Source organism: Zonotrichia albicollis, chromosome 5 (genome assembly GCF_047830755.1).
Source record: "Zonotrichia albicollis isolate bZonAlb1 chromosome 5, bZonAlb1.hap1, whole genome shotgun sequence".
NCBI classification, from domain to species: domain Eukaryota; kingdom Metazoa; phylum Chordata; class Aves; order Passeriformes; family Passerellidae; genus Zonotrichia; species Zonotrichia albicollis.
This window is the reverse complement of record NC_133823.1, coordinates 49,643,766-49,668,169: the sequence shown is the minus strand read 5'-3', so window position 1 is coordinate 49,668,169 and position 24,404 is coordinate 49,643,766. Positions and strand designations below refer to the sequence as shown.

The window sequence follows — 24,404 nt, the reverse complement described above, 5'->3', positions numbered from 1 at the left end:
TAAATGAAATCCAGAGGAAGAGGTAGATTTTAAAAATTACTCTTATGTTTCATAGTGTCATGGTGATCATTGTACAGTTGTCAAAATGGAAACTCCAGTTTGTCTCAAGGCATAAATATTTGAGACTTCTGAAGCAGTCCTTTAATCAAGTATATGGTCTGATAGCTTATTCTTCTGAATTTGTGCTGCATTTCAGAGAATAATCATGCCATTGTGCTGACTCCTAGGTTGCTAAGAGCTTAATTTTCAGAAAAATAGCTGTTTACTTTGCAAGTGGTTGTTTATACTCTTCAGAAATTTCTCCTGTGGCTTTTGCCTCATGCTCAAAATAATTAATTTTTTTTAAACACCTCAGGAAAAGTGAATATCTGCTTAGTTCAATCCTGAGTGTTCTAGAAGAAAAAATGTCTTGGAAATATAACTGAAGATAGTGAATTCTATGAATTCTAGAATCTTTTTTCTATTTTGAGGTTTTATGAACAGTGGGAATGTGGAGAACTAATTTGAGATTCAGTAATACTGTGTTGCTTCTATAGATGACAACCATAGTTAAGTCTTATGATACACTGTAAATGTCCTTCAGAAGTTGTTCCCTGTGTTGAAGATTTAAGTGAACTTTTACCATTAATTTCAGTGCCTTTATCAATGGAGACAGGATATAACTAATTTTATTTTTAGAGTTCACTCTATATTTGGGGACTGCATCTGTGAGCTTTGAGTTAAAAAGTTTTCTCTTGGTCTGGCTGCTTTTGTGCATCTAAACATTTGACTGCAGCCCAGTAAAATGTCATCACCTCACATTTTGTGCTATTAGATGTCATCTTTCCCATGGTGTCAGGGTGTCATGGCTGTCTGATATTGCCTCTTTAGTAAGAAAGGACCCCACTTCACTGCCATCATTCAGCTATTTTTTTAAACGGCATTTCTGTAGAGTCACATTCATATTTGGTTTCTGATCTGTTGTCCTGTACCACTTGGTCAGCTCTTAACTGACTTTTCTGTGTTTCTTTTTATTAAGTGACCATGCTGCTGCCACAAGTCCTGTCTTGTAGCATTTTTTAAATTTGCTCAGTGATGCCTGTATCCTGTGCAGACAGACACTCTTCTCCCAGTTGGGGAATTTAATATGATGACTTATTTCCTAATGACCAAAAGTACCTGCAACGATGTGGGGGGGTGTGTAGGAGAAGTGACAGTAAAACTTAAACCCTCAAATTTTAAAGAAGATAGTAATATTTATATTGCTATTTAGTCATATTTATGTTGCTATTTATTTGTAGGAAGAAGCATTTTCACAGTCATACCTTAAGCCCTGTGCTGGTGATAACCTGTGGTTATACTCTTGATCAAAAATACATTATTCAGTATAACCATCATACCTGAATTTGCAGTGATATTTTTGTCCACAAGGTAGAAATCAGAAAGCCCAAATGCTACAGAAACTGTGAATCATTCACTTAATAATGAATGCATGTTCATTAGTTGCTTGCTTATTGGCTCAACAAACTTGTGAGGTTTTCTTGGTAGTGTTTGAAAAGTTAAAAAGGAAAGGAGATTTAAGAATGGTTCTCACTTACGCATTGTGGAACTGTACCCAGAGGAGTCCATCAGCAAAGATAATTGGTAGACCCTCCACTATAGTATGTTATGTTACTTGTTGGTAAAAAAAGAGATTAGCTCTTGCAAGCAGTACAAATATTAATTGTTTAAGACTCTGTAAGATCGTTGTGCCATGCACAGATATAACTGAATACACTGGGCCATGTGTGTATGCTGTGATGAAGTTTAGAATAAGCAATCATCTTTATCAGTGCCTGTAATAATCATATGCTATATCTTTGGAAAAACTTTGGCGTATCTTGAGTACAGGAGAGTTTTAAGTATATGCAACCTGTACATCCAGATTCTGATTTCCTTACCAAACTTAGATTATGTTTACCTAGGAGGTCCTGGGTTATTTCAGCAAGTAATGGCTAGACAGTCATATGTGCTTCATGCCAAAAGATTTCCTTTTTTTATTTCCTTTCTTACTTATTTTTTAACTGAAATGCTTTTGCCCAGGCAGAGCTTCTTATTTGTCTCTCCATATTAATGTGTGATTTTTCTTTTTTTAAGTCCCGGTCAACTTAATAGATAAAATAATATGGACATAAATTGTTTTTTGTCTTTATGGTGGCTGTATAGATAATTGAAGCAATCGTTATTTTTGTGTGCTGAGAGTTTGTGATGGGAGTTTTTGTTGTTTTTTATGAAATTTTATTTTTATTTTATTTTTGTTGTTTTTTATGAAATAGTCTAGGAAAATAGGTTCACACATGAAATTTGGGAAGATCAAATGTGCAATTTACATTTGGTGCAGACTTCAAAATTTGGGAGAAACAAGCATCCTGTGATATGTGTATGGACATCAGAGTTTTCACAGATGATTTAATGTTATGTTTCTGTTCTGACCAGGCTGCTGGTTTCATTTCTTGATTAAATCCATTTCAGAATGGAAGAATACTTATTCTCATGTCTGTCTTGCTCGTCTGATGGAGCTCAAATACTTTTTAGCCTCAGATAAGTAGGGAGGAAGCAAGAGGGTGGTAGTGACCCTCTCCTCTCCATTGGGCAGTGTTATTCATATTCAGTCCAGATGTACAAGACTGAAGTGCAAATTTTTTCTTCTGATGGCTTTTGAGTTTATCTCTCACTCCCTAGCAGAGTTCTTGGGCATGATTCATGTGGTTTGTATTGCAGCTGCTTTGCTCTGGTGAAATAAATATTCACTGGGGAAAAGAAAGGAGGAAGAGAAGTGGGTTTCTATTATTTATGGAATCAATAACTTAAGATACTTGTAGACATGGAGTATTGGCAAGGCTGCAAAGGTGGAAGTAGGAACACTTGAGTGTCAGCTCCTGTTCCCATTAATGCTCAGGTACCAGGCCTTGCCCTGTGCTGTTTGCTGTGACAGTTTCTGGGCAGGCTTGAGTGGCAGCTCCCAGTTAACGCACTGGCTGTTTTAAATGTCATTCTGTGGCATTAAAAGTCTTCTCTTACAAAGTGTAGTGAATGCAGGTGGCTGACTTTGATGGTGAGGGCACCCAAACCAGTGAGAGCTGCTGGCCTTAAATATAGCTCAAGGGTTCTCAGGGGCTGATAGTTCATCCAGGATGAAGTTTCTGATGTTGCTTGCCATAGGCTCTGCAGTACCTTTTAGTGTGTCTGAGAAATGGTATGAGTGATTTAAGAATATTTCATAGGTGTCTTTTTTTTTTTTTCTAATTTTTGTAAACGGTAAACTCATTTTTTGGTGTTAATGTTATCTCACTGGAGTAAAAGAAATCCAAATCCACAGTAGTAATTAAAATATGATGCTGATAGTTTCAGAAATTAATTAGGCAGATTTTTTCCACTTAATACTGCTTCAGATCCCCAGCTTAAAATTTTATCTTCCCAAGTAAATAATGATAATAGCAATAATGTACTAGCTTAATGTAGTGGGACTTTAAACTTTTTATCAAGTATTAATTTCTGGAGGCATGCTTTTGAAGATAAAAAGAATGTTGGTAGTGGTGTAACCCAGTGGTCTTTGGCTCACTAACCTATTTTATGAAGCAATCTCTTATATTCTATAAAGTGTTAGGTTATGATGATTATGATTATTATTTAGGTAAATTTTTAAAAATATCTACTAAAAGATAACCCAGGTAGTTGTTTTTCCTCACTGATGAAGTAATGATGTTAGAATGTTGTAAGGTACAACAGGAGGAGTTTTGTTCTTGCATTTTGTTGTGTTAGAGTTCATGAAAGCTTTTGTGTTCCCTCAGAATCAATTTATTTACTAAATCAGTAAAATAGCATTTGTGTACAAAACGTTACAGACTCTTGTGTTCATTTAGGTTGATATGATTTGAGAGACAAGCAATTATCAAGTATTTTTCCAGCCTTAGATAAATCAAGGGGCATGAAAAACTTTGATGATTAAATAGTGTTAGTCTAGGTCACTACTTTTGATTCTTTGGCTGATCAGTTCCACATGTGGTACTTCAGGGTTTACACTTGAGCCTGCACTGGGCCTTGCTGTAAATCCGTTATCTCTAGATTTTAATGGATTGCAATGAATCTGAAATGTTGAGTATTTAATAGCAATCAGTGTTTATCAAAAAATTATGAAACTATTTAATGAAAAGGAATATTAACATAAGGAGTAAGAGTGGAAAAGTCTGAGTGGAAAATACAAGTGAAAAATTGTATAAATAAATAGAAAATCTTTTGTTTCAGTGACTCAAATTATTAGCAAATAAAACACATTTCATATTGACTAAGTGTAAGTACTTGCAGAGTAATATAGATAAGCTAGGTATAATGAAACAGGCCAATGACATCAAAATAGGTTTTCTATTGTTAAATCAATGAGTTTTTCTTAAATTCTGTTTTAGATGGCAATGAAAACAAAACAACGCATGCTAAAGGAAGACTGGGAATTTTTTAAACAGAGGCGTTTCATTGAAGAGCAGGTAGGATTTTTTTTCCATACCCTTCTAAGTTATACTTATGCTGCACATATATTTGTAAGATGCAAACATGAGTGTAATATGTTGTACTAGTTCTGTGCAATCTAATTCTGCATCTATGCCAGGCATGAAATTTGCTCAGTTAAAATACAGAGAAGTGAGATCCAAGAGCACGTAAAGGTCTGTAATCTCAGTTACTGCAAGGTAAAACATAAACACTGTAGTCTTAGGACTGAATGCCAGGTGTTTAAAATCTTTGTACAAAAAAAAGTGGAATTTTTGTTGCCTTAGAGTGGGATCCGAAAAAAAGCCAATACATTGAGTGTGGAGCTGTCTAGATGTACATGGTAGGGAATATTGTGCTCAAGAGTTTAACAAATGCCTGTGTGTGCAGGAGTGTGAGCCTCAGTGTCAGGGCAGGTAATTCCACCTGTTGAGACTCCAGAGACAGCTCCTGCAGTTGTTTCTTGGGGAAAGGGCTGAGCAGAACTGTCTTCCTTTTTTCAAGCTGTAACCAGAGAGGGGCCAGTAGAAGTTTCTACCTTATTCTAAAACTGCTGTTTAAGACTCAGTACTCTCTTCTGCAGCCTAGAAGTGTTCAAGTGTGCATCATGCTTTCCATAAGAGTACAGTGGGCTTCGGCTAGAGTCAACTCTGGATGGAGAACCTCTCCGTTCCTGTACCAGTGTGCAGAAAGAAACGCTAGTCATGAGCCAGAGAGAGTATGATAGTACATTTTAATAAACTTAAACTTAAGCTTAAATTGGCAATGTCTCAAAGCAGTCATCAGTAAGTACTTTTTCCTATGAGGAACCTAAGCCTGTGTTAACCATGTATTCAGAACATCTGGTATGCAGGTCTTCTCAGAGGACTTGAGGAAGAATCCTCTTTTTCCTTGATCCTAATTGGCCTTAAGTGAGCTGTAAGACCATGGCTGCTTAGGTAAGGATCAGGTCTGGGCATCTATAGAAGTGGGAGCTTAGGCACATCCTTGTTTAACCTAAGGCTTGTAGGTATCTAATGAAATTAGGTGTTTTCAGGATTAGGCCTCTGCCAGGTGGAGATTATTTGGATTGTATTTTTTTACTAATGCAGTCAAGACCTGTTTTGGGCAGCTACTCTTGACTCCATACCATTGTAGCTAACAAATTAGTCCTAAATTTTTTTTTATTTACAAGTTAAGGATCAGTTTGCTTTCCCCATTTGTCAGCAGTGTGCTTTTGTGCATATCATGAAACAAGACAAAAACTGCTCAAGTTCAGAATGCATCAGCAGAAATACAGTGCAAGATGTACCTATGAATCCATCAGGGAGACAGACTTGTCCACTTTCCTATTTCATACTAGAGACAGACTTTATTTGAAGAGTATTGTTGCCGAATGTTTGTCATTTGTAACTTTGAACTTCCTTTTTGTGATAAAACGCCACCTTCATGGAATTATTCTGAATTATTCTGCTTTTCAATTATTTTGCCCAAAGAACCCTTTTTGATTATGTAACTTGTCATTATGTGCCATTGAGTTTTTAACGGGAAGACTTGCACTACTAAAACATTACTTTTACCATTTACTTCAGCTTAATAACAAGAAAGCACTATCTGGGGAGAACAACTTCACAGACACAATGAGACACATGCTGTCATCACGTTTGAGCATGCCTGACTGTCCCAACTGTAATTATAGAAGAAGGTGAGCTGATGTTTTTGGTATGAAATCATAATAAATCATTACTTTCCTGTTCAAGGAAAAAAAGAAATGCAGTATTGGAACAAAGAATATGGTTACTTTGAATAAATGCTAGTTCAACAAGATCATAAAAATCTGTAATTTAATTTTTGAGCAGATGTACTTGCGATGACTGCAGCCTTTCACACATTTTAACGTGTGGCATCATGGATTCTCCCATAACGGATGACATCCACATTAACCAGTTACCACTACAAATCGATTCTGCTCCAGATTATTTATCTGAGATCCGCCCACCCAGTATGTCTTCAGCAAGTTCAGGATCTGGTTCCAGCTCACCTATCACAATTCAGCAACATCCCAGACTCATCCTCGCAGATAATGGTTCTGCACCAACTTTGTAAGTTCCTTTTCCTGTTTTAAATTTTTATAGTGAATTGAACTTAAGCAGGCAAGTGACATTGGCTGGCTATCATTATGTAATGCTAGTTTAGCCCCAGAAAGTTATCTAATAATGGTACTGTATTCAGCTGGCCACAACTCCAGCTGTTTGTTGTGCAAACATCTATATACTAAAATAGATGCTGTCGGGTTTCTGAAAATTTCTGAGGATACTGTATTACTACTATTGCTAGAAGTTTCTGTAGTACGCTTTCCTGCTTTGCAATTACAGGGACGTCAGATTCTGACTGCTTTAGAACATTGTCTTAAAATGTCAGACTTTCCTAAACTGAGCAAGGGAACTGGCATTCCTTTTTGTGAAGGATCATCAATTCACATGAATCACTTTGGTTCCAAAAAAAGCCTTTATTATATGGCTTTTTGGATTGTTGAACCTGTGTTAGTATGGCTTCCATCAAAAATTGTTGTCCCTATCAGAAGTATCTGCCACTCAATTTCTTACACTCCACTCCAAGTCTTTATGAGATTTGAGACATTAGCCTAATGGTAACTTCCACCTCGTTGTGATTCCAAAGAGTAAAAGCTGCCTGGTGGGCTGGCTTTTGTACTCAGTATGGCTACAGCTAACTAGGAGTCTCCTCTGTTATGTGCTGTTCTAAAGAAATACTTAAAAACCCCAACTTGAGTCCCTTGCATGGTGGGAGCACTGAAATAATGAAATACCTGCTGTAGGTACAATCAGGGGAATTTCCCATTGCATTCCATGCTCACAGGGTGTGATGAACAAGGACAGTGCAGATGTGTGGGGTGTTTGTGGTCACTGTCAGTCACTAAGTTCCGTTTTCTCTAAGCATTTATCTACTGCCACCAATGGTTTACTATTCCATTACAGAGCTGTAGTTTCTGTACCTATTCAGGGAGCACTTGAAAACTGCTACGTGTTCTTAAATGTGTACTTTGCCATTTCTATCAACTCTCACTAATTTTGGTGCTGAAATGTCAAAAATTCTTCACTTTGTCTCTTCAGAAGCTAGTTCAGTTGGATCCAAGTATTATTTACTGTAAGAACCCTATTTTTAGGGAAATACCACTGCTCCTTGGGGAAGTGCCATTTTATGTCTTATACTAGCTGCTGTGTTTTGTTTCTTCATTGCACATTTGAAATATGCCTAATGGTGCCATCATGTAATTAAATTTTGGCCGAGTATTCTATGGAATGCAAAAGATAAAAGTGCGCAGTTTAAGAGCTCTTTTAAGAGCTTTGGATTATTGTAGCAACATGAACTAACTGATCTTTGCAACACTTCCCTGGAGTGAGTAATTAAATGTGCACGTCCTATTACTGTCTATCTGTTAGGCAAAAAAATTCCACTAAGTATTTTAGAACTAATTTTGAAAAGCATGCAGATGTGAGGTTGTCTACAAACTAATGACTATTGAGAAATTTAAGAGCTGCTGTGATGTGTTCAGTGTTACCTTTTTACTGGTGTGACATTTAACGTGTGGAAAAACTCAAATTTTATATTCTGGGTTTTTCCACTTAGCAATTTGAATGAAGGAAGACATTGGCATAAAGCTTTTTTCATCAAATTTAAGGTCATCAGTATCCTGGAATTATTAATTCCCTAGATTCTTGGTCAGAGAAGAGTGTTTGAAAAATATTTTGCCCAAAAGCAGTAGAGAATCTTGTTTTCAATTAAGTCTGTCATTCAGGCATGTGACTGCTACATTGAGTAGGATTATGTGGCAAATCGTTTGATTTTACTTGCTTGAAAAAGTAAATTCAGTTGAACAACTTGGAAGACCATCCATTGACTCCTAATTGGAACATTTATACAAGGGATGCCCTCAACTTTATTTCATCTTGGTATTCTAGCTGCTTTCACTATAACTGAGCACTGGGATTTATCTAAGCCTCTTTTCCCCTCAGTGGTAGTGATGATGATGATGTTGCACCATTATCAGCAAAATTTGCTGATATCTACCCACTGAATAATTACGACGATGCAGAGGTTGTAGCCAACATGAATGGAATCCACAGCGAGCTGAACGGCGGCGGTGAGAACATGGCCCTGAAAGATGAGGTACAGCATTTGCAGTGCCCTAGCTTGTTCTGCTTTTTGGATGTGCTCACTGGAGAAAGGCTTGTCCTTATTCATGTCCCCATGTTAATGAGTTAATGTTGTCCAGTCTCCTCAGGTGAGCAGTACTAGCAGCAGTTCCTCAGAAGCAGATGATGAAGAAGCAGATGGGGAGAGCAGTGGTGAACCACCAGGGACTCAAAAGGAGGAAATGTCTCTAGGAAAAAGGGCATTAAGGAAAGAGGAAACAAAAATGGATAGTCCACCACCTTCTTACCCCAGTCAGCAGGTACAGACATCTAAAAGCGTCTTGTAGTAGATTAATTTCTGAAATGTGGCTGTTGAATGAGAAGACATTTACATCGTCAATTAATTTTTTAACTTAAAATATTTAGTTGTCAGTAGGTAAGTATGACACCTAAAATAACTAATTGTTACATTGTCATGTCAAATAACCTTTTAGTCAAAACCTGAAGTATGTTAGTTATATTAAAAGTTACTTCAGGAAAAGGGGAAAAAGCCTATTCCTACCTGTATGAATGAGAAACAAACTAACAAGCATTTCTGTTTGGAAGATCAGCCTGGTCTTTGCTAAATATTGGTGTTATGTTATTTGAAATGAATTAGGGTGGGGGGTGGATGTTATGAGTACTTAGTTAACACATATTTCTTTGATATTTGAGGATAGTCATATCCTCTATTTGAAGATTGCCTTTCCCTGTCTATATACATTCGTTGCATGACTTCAACAGTATGGGTCTTGGGATGTTTGGTTTATTTGTTTTTAATGGTTTGAGATTATGAAGCTCTTGACTGTGAGGTCAACAGACCACCTAGAGAACCATGCCTGGACTACCTGCTCTGCATGTAACAGTGTTTGGTTTAACAACTGAGCACCAAAGCAAAGGATCCAATGGATTTGTCTCTGTAACCACAAGGATTTCAATCTAAGTTACCCTGCAGCTACAACATAGGCTCCCTGCTTTGAGAGAGACTGTCACTTTCATTTCTTCTTATGGCATGAGAGAGTGCATAGTGGTGCACCTTTGAGACCTTAGACAATAATCATTTCCCAGCAGGTGTTATCCTCTAGTTAGGATGTTTTAAGAGCTTCCACGGAAAGTATTAAGAGTATTAAACCAATTTTCTTTCAGCAAGTACATGGAGGGTTTATTCTATGTATTGCTGACCTATGCCATAAAAATTACATGGGGTGAGACCTCTGTCAGACTAGTTTGAAACTGGTGAAAGATATTCAGTATTTGTTGTGGAAAATCAAATTAGATTATATAAGTCTGCTTGCCTTAGGGGGAAGCAAACTAAAATGCAAGATAAAAAGATGGATCTGGCCTTTTTCTTTTCTTTGAGGAGTAAGAGTATTTTCAGAATGATTCTGAGGAACTCTTAATGACATTCTTATTTAGTCTGATGTAATCAGAGCTGAGTAGTGTAGTGTTGTATTTAAATGATGAATTTCACTTATACACGTCATGTGAATTTGAGATTTTTTGGCATTACCTCTTGGTTTTGCTAATTTACTCAGTACCTCTATTTCTCTTGGATTCCTTTTCAGTACCCAATTCATCAGAATTGGAGTTTGAGTCTCTTCAGTTTGTTTGAAATATTTTTTCCATTTTCATTTGTTAGTAGATTAGTGTTAATTTCTGGGTAGTACTGATTTTTTTATTATAAAGGTAGGGGGGTTTGTTTTCTTTATACATGAAATTAATTCAGCTGTATTTGGTTGATGACATCTGTTATTTGTTAAAATATACCTTGTGTTAAAGGTTGCAATGCCTTTAAATGCTAATAATGAGTTACTTGTTTCTGAGAGGAAGGGATATGTAAGAAGAGCATCACCTGGCAGTTCTGATCTAGAAAGGTAATTGTAATGTTACATTTTTGGAAAAATGTAAACTGCCACATTGGTGGGAAAATGAGAAATTGGGAAGTATTCTTGGTATTGTTTCTGATAAAATTATATACCAGTAAAATATCAGGTGACAGTGCTGGAAAAAGTAATGAGCTGAAAGGGAAATGAAGCTGCTCTTTCCTGGGCTGCTTTTCTTCTCAAGTCTGGAGTTCTTTTGAGACAATAGAGGCTGATGATACCTTGAGATCTGTACAAGTTTCTGAAGTGTGGATTTTTCATGGTTGGTGCAATTGTGAAATTTTTAGGAGAAATGTCAGCCTCACACATTTACAGGGTAATTGAGTTTAGAAGGGGCTTGTGCAGATAATCCAGACCAACCTTCCTGGTCAAAGCAAGATCATCTAAAGAGAGTTGGTCAGCACAGTGTCCAGTTGGGTTTTGAGTACCACCATGAGTGGAGGCTCTAAAACTGCTGTAGGTGTTATGTTCCAGTGTTCAGCCACTCTCACAAATGAGTGGTTTGAGTGGAATTTCCTGTATTTCAGTGTGTCCATTTCCTCTGATCCTTTCATGGGATGCCACTGAGAGGAGCCTGATACTGTCCTCTCTGTTCGTCCCTTCTCCACCCAGTCAGGGTGAATCTCCTCTTTGAGGCTGAACAGTCCTAGAGCTCTCCTTCAGTCCTTGACAGATGCTCCCATCTTTGTGGTCCTTCCCTGGTCTGACAGCAGGGTGTCCCTGTCTCATACTGGGGAGCCTGGGACTGAGCCTGGCACTGGAGTCGCCAGTGCTGAGCAGAGTGGAGAGATTGCCTCCCTTGACATGCTGTTCGTGCTCTGCCTATTGCACTGAGGACTACTTCCAATTGGATCAGCTAATCAACTCTTACCACTACTTCCTACACCCATTTTTTACATATGCTTGGAAAGTTGTGAAAAATATTAGTCCAGTTAGGCTTTTTCTTTTTATACTGCGGTGTTTGCCTGGTAATGATTGAATGCTCTCAAGGTTTGTATCAGTATTTTGCTTGTTGTCACTCATAGTGGACATTAAATCTCTGTATGGTATGAAATCTCTCAGTCTTTAGGGTGTTCTTTTAAGTAAGACAGAGATTCTTCACTAGTGCTTTTGCTTCACTATGAGACTTTTCTATTGGTACTAGAAAAAATTATATGGATGCTCTGAAAATATTCATTGATGTATCCAAAATGAAGTAATACTACTGATTAGCAGGAATTTTTTGTCTGTTGAGTAGATTGAGTTTTTAATGGGTTTTGTTGGGTTTTTTTTGTAGGCTGACCAAGGTCCAAATGCTTGTGAATGTCATGTTTGCAAACAAGAAGCCTCAGGACTAACAGTCTCTGCACTTGCTACTGGACGCCTGCCTGCTGGGCACCAGTTTATGAATCCTGAAAAACCTGCACATCCTGCACTTCATCTTTACCCTCACATCCATGGGCATATACCATTGCATACAATTCCTCATCTGCCTCGTCCACTTATCCACCCCACCTTGTACACTGCTTCTCCCTTCACACACAATAAGGTAAGCCTGACCAAGGAGATGGATGCATCCCCATCCCAGGGGAAATTCTGTACAGCTGTATAAACCAGCATGACTGAGTATCAGTGAAACAATGAAAAGTTGTTCCAAATTGTGGTTTGGTTATAATATTTCTTTTGCAAGGAATGCTGAGGGGCAGGGAGTGAGATTGAGAACAGCTGGAAGGTTTGTACAGAATGGCTGAGGGTATTTTTTCATCAGGAAGACTGATAATGTCTTCACTGTGATTAGGAAGCATGTTGAGTCAAATGAGGCTTGCAAGGTGGAAGCAGTGATGGATCTTCAGTCAGTGTAAGAAAACTAATTGTCTTCATTTTATATGTATCAGAAAAATTTAGTATTCCATTTTGGCAATAATATTCTGAGATTTGTAATTAAAAACTTTTGTGAATTCCTCTCCTTTTTTTTTTTGTTGGGATTTGTTGGTTTTTTTTTGAGCAAAGACATAGGAGTCTTATTTCATATTTGTAAGGGGTTTTTTGTCCTTCAAGAGAACTTGTGTTTCTGCAAGTTCTGCAAAGTTCTTTTCACCTTAAACTCGTAAATAATAAACAAGAGAGAATGGTGTGGAACAATAATTGGGACCAAGTGACAGCTTTTCAGAAATATGAGTTAAACCCAAGCCTGCCTGTTCATGGGGATGCTGTTTCACGTATGTTTAAAGCAGCTGAACTGTGGGTGATGCTGAGAGGGGTAAAAAAAGCCTCTGTCATTAGGTACATCCTTGTCTTCTCCTGGTCTGATCCCACTGGTCAAGGTTGCAAGGAGAGTAGAATAATCCATCAAGATGACTCTTACTTGCTCTTTTTATCCTTCTTAGCATCCACTTTGGGTTTTCCTGTCTTGGGTGTCCCTTACTTCTGTTCCATAGCTGCAATGTGCCAGCAACAGCCTATTGCTGCTCTTTTGAGACCATGTTAAGTATTTCTTTGCAGCCATGTAGTCAAATTTTCTTCAATGCAGGTTATTCCAGCCCCTCCCACCTTCACCATTAGGCAGATAATGAAAATCCTTCTTTATAAAAAAGGGAGACTATTTATTTAAGTAGTTTGTTTGGCCATGAGTCTAATGTCCGAAAGGTCTTTGGACTCAACTGATATTTTTAATATCTTTATCTATAATATCTCTATCTACTTCTGCATAGCTTTTAGATTGCATCAAATCTAATATAAAAAGAGAAAAAAAGCTGCTTTTCCTTTTTAAAGGTAGCAGTATTTGAATATAATGTTTATGTTGCATGAGGTCTCTGGGAAAAGGTAATTTTAGAATGTGTAAACAATTTCAGCCAGAAGAAATGGAGTGAGCCCAAACAACTTGTCTCTATAAAATGAGAAAAAATGTGTGCTTCCTTTTCTTTTTCCCCCACTTGGTACTTAAAAGGAAGGGGTGTATTCCTTGCTTGTTAATTTTAAGTTAGGAACCACTTAATACTTGAAAATTAAAAGGAAGGAAGAAAATAATTAGCTATTGTTTTATGTGTTTTGTTTCTTTTTCTCTTGCCCTTATTTTCAATGCTGAAGTGTTTGTAGTCCCTTTTCCACAATTGTGTTCTGTGGTAATGATTGTCATGTCAGAGAAGATGAATTTGTTTAGGCAGCTCATGCTTTGAAAGGTAGTAATTCCTAGCAAGTTCTAAATTCATACAAATACTGTTTTTAATTATATATTGACACAACTATTTTTTGAGATTTGGATATTTTGTGTTCATCAGTTAGTTAATTCTAAAAGCAGTGCTTTGTGAGTGTAAAATATACACATGTACATGCAATCTGTGTAATATGTTATATGCATTATAATTATCAACAAATCAGCCTTTTTATCTTTCTGGGAAATAGTGTCTATTATACTTTTGATAATGCTTTTTCCAGTTAAAACACTATGATTTGAATATTGCTGTTGGAGTGACTGTGCAAGCAAACAGAATATTAATGGGGAAGATAATCTTTGTTTTTGTTGCAGGCATTACCACCAGCTCCAGTTCAGAATCATACAAACAAGCATCAAGTATTCAATGCATCTCTCCAAGATCATATTTATCCAAGCTGTTTTGGGAGCACTCCAGATTGGAATAGCTCTAAATTTATAAGTCTTTGGGGTTCAGAGGTGATGAATGACAAGAACTGGAATCCTGCTACGTTTTTGCCTGACACAATTCCTGGTGAGGGTTTGTTGCTACTTCACGCTGACTAGTTAAAAGCCTTATGTTTTATGTTTCTTTTCAGGAATGGTGGGTTTTATCACCATGGTTTTATAACATGGGATTCTGGCAGATTTGCTGCCACTTCTACTCCAGTTGGGCAGAAAATTGGAAAATAAATTCTTATGTACTGGGGAGAAGATGCTAAAGGCAAACAAATAGCATGCTCGTTTTCACCTGTGGTTATTGTAGAGTTGTTTGTCTTCAGAAGTTTAGTATTGTAAAGGAAACCTTAAATAACTTCTAGACTTCTCCACAAAAGCCTGCCTTATTCCTACAGGGTAATAAGAGCACTGGTAACAAGGCACTGTGTTCTACTTCTTATAATGCACACAGATGACCACATTGTCATTGAGAAAAAGGCTCAAATCAAGAAAAAAATTAATTTAAGCCAAGAAGCATTTGGAAATCGTAATGGTTAAAGTGAAAGAGAACAAAAGGAAAATTAGAGAGAGAAATCTTTCCATTCACATCCTAGCAAATACTAAAAAGCCTTTTTTATTTTATTTGTCTCGTATACAAAAGGAGGCTTGGGGGTTTGGCATGTTGGCTTTCTTTTTCAGACTCATGTGCTGCTAAGTTGTTGAAGCTACTACAGTGATACTTAAAAAGAAAGGCATTAAAAACATCCAGAAAATTTCCCCAGTGGGACAGCTCATCCATTTACAAATGTAGTTGTGGGTAGCTGTTCCAACAGATGGTTGGTGGCAGACTCATCTGGAAGGTCTGTCACAAAGCTGTTTCTGTTAACTGCAATTCAAATAAATAAATAAATGGTTTATAATTTTGTATTGATAAATGGATATGTTGTTTCATCTTACAATTTTGTCATGGCCTACTTGGATTTCAGATAGTGGATATTGTATCTTTAGCATGTTGAAATGTTGTCAAATTGAAATTTTTCAATTATAAATGGATGAAGATACCTGTAGCACATTTGCTGCTTGTTAACACATTTAGTGACATTCTTAGAATTCTGTCTTCAGGGTTTGTGATTCTGCTCTGATACTTCCCAGCACATTTTGTTACACCTACATTATCTGGGAGGATGGAGAGGGAAAGGAGGATTCCCTTCACTAATCCTACTAATCCAACATTAACAATATATCATGTGTCTGCATCTGAATTATTGAATGTGTAATTTAAATCCTGTAAAGACACTTCAGTAATTATGTGATTCTTAATTACTCTGTGTTTCAATTGAAGGGAGTGATATATTAGCACCAGCACTCTCAGAAATAAGACCCGAAGCACTTCCTACTACATCTAGTAATGAAACAACAGCAGTTACTGACAGCAAAGAGAAAAAAAATGCTGCAAAGAAGAAATGTCTGTACAATTTCCAGGATGCCTTTATGGAAGCTAATAAAGTTGTCATGGCAACCTCTTCTGCCACTTCTTCTGTCTCCTGCACAGCAACTACAGTGCAGTCAAGCAGCAACCAGTTCAAAGTATCATCCAAGAGACCTTCGTCGATAGGTAAGGATTTGTAACTTACATGCAGCTTCAGTAACTGGCTCAAGTACATGTAGCTAACTATAAGGATTTATGTAGCTGACTATAAGGATTTATGTAGCTAACTATAAGGATTTATATAAGTGTTTAATTTAGTAAAATCATGCATCTTGATGATTTTTGTTAATTGCTGTTATTATTCTTGAGGTAGTCTCTGTCTGGATTGAAGTCTTCTGGATTGAAGAACTTTGTGAGACCTTGATGTTAGGGTTGGGAATTGGTAGTAGAAATTAGTTGAAATACTGCTGGTTTGTATAGAAGCTGAAAATATACAGTACTTTATATGATTTTATGGATAGTTTATGGGGACTTAGTAATTATTTTTAACTGTAGGTGTTTGTTTTTTTCCCTCCAATTTAGGTGAAGTGTTCCACAATATTAATAAAGAGGATCATAGACATTCTGCACCAGTTGCACCACGAAATAGTCCTACCAGTTTAGCATCCCTTCCTTCACTGTCTCCTGCTGCACTGTCTCCAGCCTCCACTCCACATCTTCCAAACCTTGCTGCTCCTTCTTTCCCCAAAACTGCTGCAACAGCCCCTGGATTTGTGGATCCTCATTCAGGTCTTTGTCCTACTACAGTTGCACCTCCTACTTCAACCACAGACAGCTCTGTAAGTGCCCCACCAAGTGTCTGCAGGTAAGTTTGTTGTTATTCTTGCCATTCTTTTTTATTCAGTAGATAGGAAATGAAAATACTGATACCTCTTCTCCTTTGCCACTGGTTGTAGTGTGAAAGCTGTGTTTGTGTTCAGCAAATTAAACCAAGTTCAGACACATAGTATGTAGCTTGGTGTGAGACTTCACAAATATGATTTCCATTGTGCAGTCCAGTTACTGAATTTAGAGGCTTGAAAAGAAATGTTTGCACACTTCTAGAAATATTGTCTGGGATATACAAATCAAACTGTTCCTTACTCGAATTACTGGTTAATGATGCTGCTGAGACGCAGACCTCTTGTTTTCTGTCATTTTGGCATTACATGGCAAGCAGGAGTGGAAAGCTGTGAAGACCTTACTCTGTAATTTAGCTCAGAAGATAAAGAGGTCATACATGGTCTTGGAACCTGCCATGTAGTGACACATTTTCCTGACTGCACTTTAGGCTTCTTAGATATGACTCCTACCATTTATACAGTGGTTTTAACGTGGAAGGGATGTTGTGATTTCTGAAGATTTTCAAAGGTCTTGGAGGTGGGAAGCACTTTGGTGGAGCTGTCTTCTGGTAATGTTATGTACTGTGGCAGGCTGACAATGGTGGCAGCCCTTTGATGTGTCTGAAGGGTGGAGGCATAACAGAAAAGCAGTTGAGTCATTGCTCTGAGCTCTATGACCTGTAGGGCTGTGATCATGGATGCTATGAATGTAATCTCCTGGCTGCTGTAAGTTTTTGGAAGATGGTGTGAGATTTAGGTAGGGTTTGGTAAATACTTCTAAAAATGTCCTTGTTTCTGTTACCAACTGGTTTTATTGATGATGTCTCAAGATAAGTAACTGTTCTTTCATACTTGAGAAATTTTCACAATTTTGTCAAGAATTTTTCTTATGTAGTGCAGGGACATAATTGAATATGGACACAGTAGAAATCCAACTTTTTATCATTGTTTCCAGATGCTAATGTGATATTTTTTGTTTGGGAAAAAAAAAATGAACTGAGAGAGACCCAGAAGCAGTGATTGCAATCTGGGAAGAGGGAGTGAGGTTAGAAAGCAGATTTGTACATATTCTGTAGATAAGGCAGAATATGGCCTGTTTTCACCTTTCTAACATAAGAACAAAGAAATACTAATGATAGACAAGAGAGGGGATTTTTTTAATGCTACTTTCTTTTGGAGCAAAATCACCTCTGTTTTAGAAGACCTGGGCAGTAGAAATGTTGTGTGCACTTACACAGAGCTCTGGGGGAATCAAATGCTGTGTACCTGCTTATTGAAGAGATGTGCCAGTATTCCCCCTTAAGAATCAAGTTGCAGACAGGGTAATGGAAACTTCTAGGTTTTAGCTGACACTGGATTTTTTATTTAAGTCAAGAGCTTGAAAATATATCTAAAACCAGGAGATTTGCAACTGCATTTGAAACCTTCTTGATGTCACAAATGGTGAGAAGGGCAGCAGTTTCAAAACTATTCCATTTAAAAAAGCTAGTCAGTACTTCTGAAATACTTTACCTGTTTAAAGCCAGGAAGAGCTGTTCCAAAACTCACTCTCTAGGCATGCTTGTTCAGGGCATCACTAAATTTGGTTCTTATAGATGGCTTTCCTGTGTATCATTTTATCCTGCTGCTTGGTTTCAAATGTCTCCATTTGTAAGTTAGTGGATGAAAGCTTTAGGATGACTGATCCCAGTTCGAGAACCATTGTTCCTGTTAGAGACAGGAACGTGTATACATTTCTTTTTTTTAAATAATGATAATAATATTGTTGTTGTTATTGGTTATTATTATGCCTTATTTATTATCATTAGAGTTTTATAAGCATTTTTTTTAATTGGACACAGTGACCCTGATTGTGAGGGCCATCGCTGTGAGAACAGTAACACGTACGATCATCAGCAGTACGATGGGGAGGAGAGCCAGGATGAAGATAGCTGCTCAGAGCATAGCTCCAGTACCTCAACTTCCACAAATCAGAAGGAAGGAAAATACTGTGACTGCTGTTACTGTGAGTTCTTCGGCCATGGAGGAGTAAGTTTTTGTATTTTAAATCGCTTTTGTTTGCTTTTTTGTCACTTAATCGTCATAAGGTTGCATGTGATTTATCAGACTGCAGCTTAGGGGATGGCATTGGAACTCACTCAAGAGGTTGTAAAAGGAGTTGAAAAGTAATTTTCCTCTTTGAAATGAAGGATTGAAATAAACCTTTCCAGTTCAAAGCATTTAAGAGCAATAAAAATGACTAAAAGATTTAGGAAGCAACCGACTTGGATAATAGATGCCATGTTTGACTGAAACTGCAAACAGGGGCATTGAGCCGTTTAAATAACTTTACAAAATTAATTTGCTCCACTGTAGTTACAATGAATGTGATGAGGTTGGGTAAAAGTACCCTTTATATAGGGTATTAGTTTAAATCTTTAAATCAATTTATGAGCTAGTCTGCTAGCTGTAAAAATAACAATCCTCAAAGTATTCACTTTATTCCAATTCTTTAGAAAGGAGAAAAAAAAAAAGAGAAACTTTAGATTCTTAGCTGAAATATAACACATTATTTTTTTCTTAACTTGTAAATCTGTGTGTGGCCTGTTTTAATAATCAGTTTACTGGTAAAATTTGAGTAATTTTTCCTATTTGAAGTAAAAGCTCAGCTTATTTGCCATGTATTTGATCAGGTCAGTTTCATCTTAGTTGTTCAAGTGAATTAAATCCCCTGCCCTGTGGCTTAAAGGGGCCAGGGAAGGCATCCCATTTCTCCTTGAATGCTCCCACCATGTCCATGCTTGATTTATGTTTGATGGTTACCTGACTGCACAGTAAGTTATTCATTTTGCTGAAGTGGCAGAATGTGACAGGATTTTTAAGTTAATAGGCTTTGTTTTGCTGGTTTAGTGAGTTGAACTGATGTGGCTGTGAGCAGATGGGCACCAGGGCTGGTACAGGAGCAGAGAGGATAAGGCATCAGGAGGGGAGAGATTGGAAATACAGATATGGAACATGATGCAAGGATTCCACTTGCAGCAGTGTTGAGTTATTCACGGGACTCTGCTGGAGGGTGGGCTGGCAGGCTTCAGTGCAGGATATCCAGCCCTTCACTGGTACAGCCCAGAGGCCTGTGTAGCTCAACCTCTGAAACAGATTTCATGGGAAATAAAAACAGAGCCAGCGTTTGCTCCTTTGAAATTTTCAAATACAGCTTACCAATCACAAGAGAATATGGAAATAAAAGTCACTGTATTTTTTCTTGCTTTTAAAGGTTATTTCTTTGTCTTCTTACTCATGCCATCCTCCTCAAGATCTGCTGTTCTTTCAGTTGGAAAATGTAGTTCAGAAGCCAGCACAAGTGTGGCAGATCTGTTGCCTGTTAAATAGACGTTAGGTTCACATAGAAGCAATGAGCTTGATAGAGGTTTGGACCTCCTGTGTTATTTGAAGGCAGAGTATTTTGGTATTTCAAAATCTCAGAAGCATTAAGTCAGTGAAATTTTTCCATTTAGTCACTAAATTTTGGTCGTGTGTCCTTCAGCCTCCAGCTGCACCAACCAGTAGAAATTATGCAGAGATGCGAGAAAAGCTTCGTTTACGTTTAACAAAAAGGAAAGAGGAGCAGCCGAAGAAACCAGATCAGATCTCTGAAAGGGAAAGTGTTGTTGACCATCGAAAGGTGGAGGACTTGCTACAGTTTATAAACAGCTCTGAAACCAAACCTGTGAGCAGTTCTCGTGCAGCCAAGCGAGCCAGGCATAAGCAGAGAAAGGTAAGACATGAAAGTATGTTCGTCCTGGACCTCACACTTTTGAATCTGTGCACTCCCCTCAAGAAGACACTGTGTACTGATTGATCCTAATGCTGTAATTGTGGTTTGTGGTACACTGCCAGTTTGTTTTTACACAACTGGCTTACCTGTTCAGGAGTTATATACTCAACTGGGAGGATTCCTGAAAATGCCATTGTCATGTGTTTTGGTGCAAATCAGCTTTATATTGGAACTCCCCACACTTCCAAAGGTTATTTCTGAGTATCAGAAGTGTTACCTATTTTATTGTTTTGTGGCATTGACATTTAAAAGTGAGGGAAATTAGAAAGTCAGTGTTCTGTACTGGGATAATGTTTTGATAAAGTGTCTCTGTAGAAAGCCAGGAAACATAGGTCAGTGCTTTTGTGAGAGAGGAAGAGTTGCATTTGGTATTTTTAGAATAATTGCACTGAGCACCTTGCTGTCCTGAGTGACAGAGGTTAAGTGCTGTGCCACGTGATGACACAAAGGGTTGTCCTGAGCTGGAGTGGCAAGCAGCAGAGAGGGGGCAGGGAAGAAAAAATTACAGGTTGCTTTCAAGTGAAAATTGGCACAAAAGATTTCTGAAAAGCTCCAAAGTGTAATAGTGAAATTAATTTTTTTGAAACAGTATTTGCTGGGGATAATATAGAGGAAATATGAAAGAGGAATAACAGAAGAAATACCTTTTTTTAAAGTTGAAACAGTCAGGAAATCTTTTCTTAGAGCAGTTCAAGTATCAGCCATAAGGATAAAGTTCAAGGCTCAGTGTAATTGGTTGCTGAAGGTTTTTGATTTCTCGTAAGCGTGTTATGTGATCACACTGTAAATATTTTCTTGTTTGTGGATTTTCTTCTGGCACTACTTCTGCATTCTTTAAAGACTTCCATGGGTTTGGAAGATTAATATTCACAAGTTAAATTCTCTGTGTTCATCTTGTAGCGCTATTCAGCATCTTGAGGGTTTAGTGGATTACTTATAAATAAAATAAACTTTGTAAAATTTGCAATGCAAAATTCACTTTGCTCATACAGTGCAGTTGGAGTGTAAGTGGAAAATTGCCATAGGGTCATTCTCATGAGTAATTCCCATTTTTGAATGACTTCTGTAACTGAAAAAGTAATGCCATACAGGCACCTCTAAATGTGCAAGAAACTAAATGTTCATGGCTGTTCTCATTGTATGACTTTGTTTCATTTTGTTAATGATGCAAGATCAATGATACCCAGCAAAGTTTTAGGCATTGGCAGTAATGGCTGGCAAAATCCCTCATGTCTTTGTTTTTATTAATGAACTAATGGCTGACATTGGAAATCTGCCATCCTTAGGATTTTTGACAACTTCTAATGTAACTATTATTTGCTTAGTGTTTTGGTGCAGAATGTTTTTAATGATTTTTCTTTCTAATGTTCCTGATCTCTGAAAGAGGGCAATTCTGCTACCATAGCAGGAGAACAGGTAAATTATACAACCTGATGCAAGCTTGAGTTACCTGAGAAACACACACGGTCTTTGAGAAGGAAGCTGAATATTTGGTGGCTATAGGAAACTTTGATGTGAAGTTAGGTGTAGCAGCAGGGAAGAAAGGATCAACAGTTGGTATTAACATTAGTCAGATGAGTTAGAGAAACATAGAAAATGTGAACAGAGAAAGGATTGTAATATATTTAAAAGGACAGCTTTTGTATACTTATTTGCTTGCTCTGCAGTTACAGATTTAAGTACCTTCATATGTTCACACCCAAGGGTTTATAAAATTCATAAAGCAAAGTAGTAATAATCCCTAAAACTCTTCATTTCCAAAATATTTGTCACTTTCAATAAACCTATTGTTACTTTGCAGCTTGAAGAAAAAGCTCGACTTGAAGCTGAAGCCAGGGAGAGGGAGCATCACCAGCTGCTCGAGGAGCAGAGGCGGCGTGAGGAAGAGGAGGAGGAGAGACTGAAACAGGAGTTACAGCGGCTCCAGGAGCTTCAGCAGTTGCGGGCTGTGAAGAAAAAGAAGAAAGAGAGAACAAGTAAGGACTGTGCAAAGGCAGAGCTGCTCACTAGGAACTGCCAGGCAGTGAAGGAAGCTGTGCCAAACAGCCCAGAAGACATTCAGAATGGTACCCTTGAGCAATCAGAAAAGATAGAAACCTCAGCTGATTCACTGTCCCGACATGTGAATCACACAGAACAGAGGCCAGTTCTAGAGACAGGCTGTGAACTGTCCAACCCTGTCAACACTAGAGACTCAAAGCTGCTTTATCAGAAGGAGGGCACTGTAAAGCAGCATGAGCCCCTCTCTTTTCTGCTTGATATTATGCATCAACATAAAGAAGGAAACAGCAAACAGAAACTAAAACAGATGAGCAAACAGTGTGTTGAACAAGTGAAAAAGCCTGTTGAATCCTCCAAAGCAGCTGAGATCCAGACTAAAGCCAGAAACCAAATGGAATCCAAAGCAAAAGCAGCAGAGCTCCCAACACTTGCAGAACCTAAAAAGGATGAGAAGAAATTAAACAATAACAACAGAAAGCAGTTGAACCATGTAAAGGAAGAGAAAGCACCCGTAACAAGTGAATCCCCATCACCAAGTGAGCAGCAGCAAAATAATAAGCTAATACTTGCAGATTCTCCTCAACCAAAAGGCAAGAACAAGAAAAACAAGAAGAAGAAAGGGGACAAAGTCAACAATTCCATTGGTAAGTGTGTAAGAAAGTTGAAAAACTTTGCTTATGTTCTGTTCTTACCATTTAATTCCAGACATATTTATCTTCAGGCATTCCTGCCAATGTCAATCAGAGAAACTGGAAAACTGGTATCAGGAAAAGTCAAGTCATCAGAATTGCAACAATTAAGAGATGGATAGTGTTTTAGTAAAGAATTGTAGGATACTTTTACAAACAAATGAATAAGCATATGCTCTAGGTTTTCTAGGGGGTTTTGTCAGTTAGGCTTTCCAGGAGACTGGCTTTCTTTTCTTGCTTAAATATATTGTTTAATTCAATAGTATGTTGAAATCCATTTTGAATTTTCTTTAAAAGCAAGATTGTTTCTCATACAGCATGAAGAGTATAGTGTGAAGTTGGTCTTACTCTTTAGGCAAGGGAAATAAGGGGATTCTTCAGTCAAAGAATGGTCTTTCACGTGAGGTCATTCAAGTATGCATTTTTTTCAGTGACAATAATTCCTTTCTTATATTAATTACATCAACAGGTAAATTAATGTGGAAACTAATTGACTTTTTTTTATTTGCCATAGTGAGAAGTTGTAGTGGGATGTTAATTAGTTGATAAAATTGAGTGTGTTCTCCACATTAACTCATTCTAGTCAACAGAGTTATTTTTATTTCTCAGAAATAATAAAACTGTAGAAGATTGAGTTACATCAAGCAAGTTGCACTTGAATAATTTTATTTACAACTTATTTTTTGTTTGCCTGAACTCATCCAACAGCTAATACCAGGGCTGAGAAACACACACAGTTCTGCCCCATTGGCTTTGTCAGCCCTATAGTCAAACTGCTTTCTCAGGCACCTCTTTATTCCTTCACATCCTGGGTCCCTACTGGGAGTACCAGCTGGGATGGCAGCTTTGTGGTGTGGACATCTGTCTGCTTGGAGCACCCAGTCATTCCCCTGGAATCACCTGGTAGCTGAGTGCTAACATTGCATAAATTCAATGTCCACCAGTTCTTGCTGCTGTTCTGATAAGCACAGCAAGACAGGAGACCTTCATGCCTTGGCAGTTTCTGCCAGTGTTTCAGAATACTTACTTTTGTTAAGCGTTGTTACAAAAATGTAAAGCTAATTCCTGGTTGCAGGAAGTGCTAGGGATTTTTTTAGTGATTTCATGTTTGGATTGGGTCAGCCCACTATCTTTGTTTTTAAATCTGGTGCCTAATATTTCCATTTTATGTCAGCCAAGCAGCAATACGCTATGGAACCATTTTCTCTGACACCTCAGTTCTTGTGCATACTCTGTTGTGGGGTGATTGGGTTTTGGCTCTTTTAATTTAACAAGAATGTACTCCAGTGATTGGAGCAAGACAGAGCTCCAGAACTGGGATCAGAAAGAAAAGACTGGAGATATTTGAGAGAGAAAATATGGGAGGGGGTGTTTACTGTAGGAGAATGCAGGTACCTTCTGCATCTTATCCTCCTCCCTGCCCCCACC

General features: G+C 37.8%; 1 protein-coding gene across 2 annotated transcripts in view; it reads left to right on the top strand.

Annotated features, from left to right (window-relative positions):
* FAM193A (family with sequence similarity 193 member A) overlaps positions 1 to 24,404 on the top strand; it is a 77,338-nt gene that overhangs the window by 47,811 nt on the left and 5,123 nt on the right. The window contains exons 9-21 of one of the 2 annotated variants that reach the window (XM_074541654.1): positions 4,422 to 4,499; positions 5,707 to 5,787; positions 6,072 to 6,184; positions 6,339 to 6,581; positions 8,514 to 8,667; positions 8,774 to 8,953; positions 11,832 to 12,083; positions 14,061 to 14,259; positions 15,505 to 15,777; positions 16,174 to 16,456; positions 18,314 to 18,500; positions 19,996 to 20,226; positions 22,088 to 22,931. In XM_074541654.1, the coding sequence (XP_074397755.1) occupies positions 4,422 to 4,499; positions 5,707 to 5,787; positions 6,072 to 6,184; positions 6,339 to 6,581; positions 8,514 to 8,667; positions 8,774 to 8,953; positions 11,832 to 12,083; positions 14,061 to 14,259; positions 15,505 to 15,777; positions 16,174 to 16,456; positions 18,314 to 18,500; positions 19,996 to 20,226; positions 22,088 to 22,931 (3,118 nt within the window). The remainder of the gene's footprint in view (positions 1 to 4,421; positions 4,500 to 5,706; positions 5,788 to 6,071; positions 6,185 to 6,338; positions 6,582 to 8,513; positions 8,668 to 8,773; positions 8,954 to 11,831; positions 12,084 to 14,060; positions 14,260 to 15,504; positions 15,778 to 16,173; positions 16,457 to 18,313; positions 18,501 to 19,995; positions 20,227 to 22,087; positions 22,932 to 24,404) is intronic. The other variant, XM_074541653.1, reaches the window with a different exon arrangement.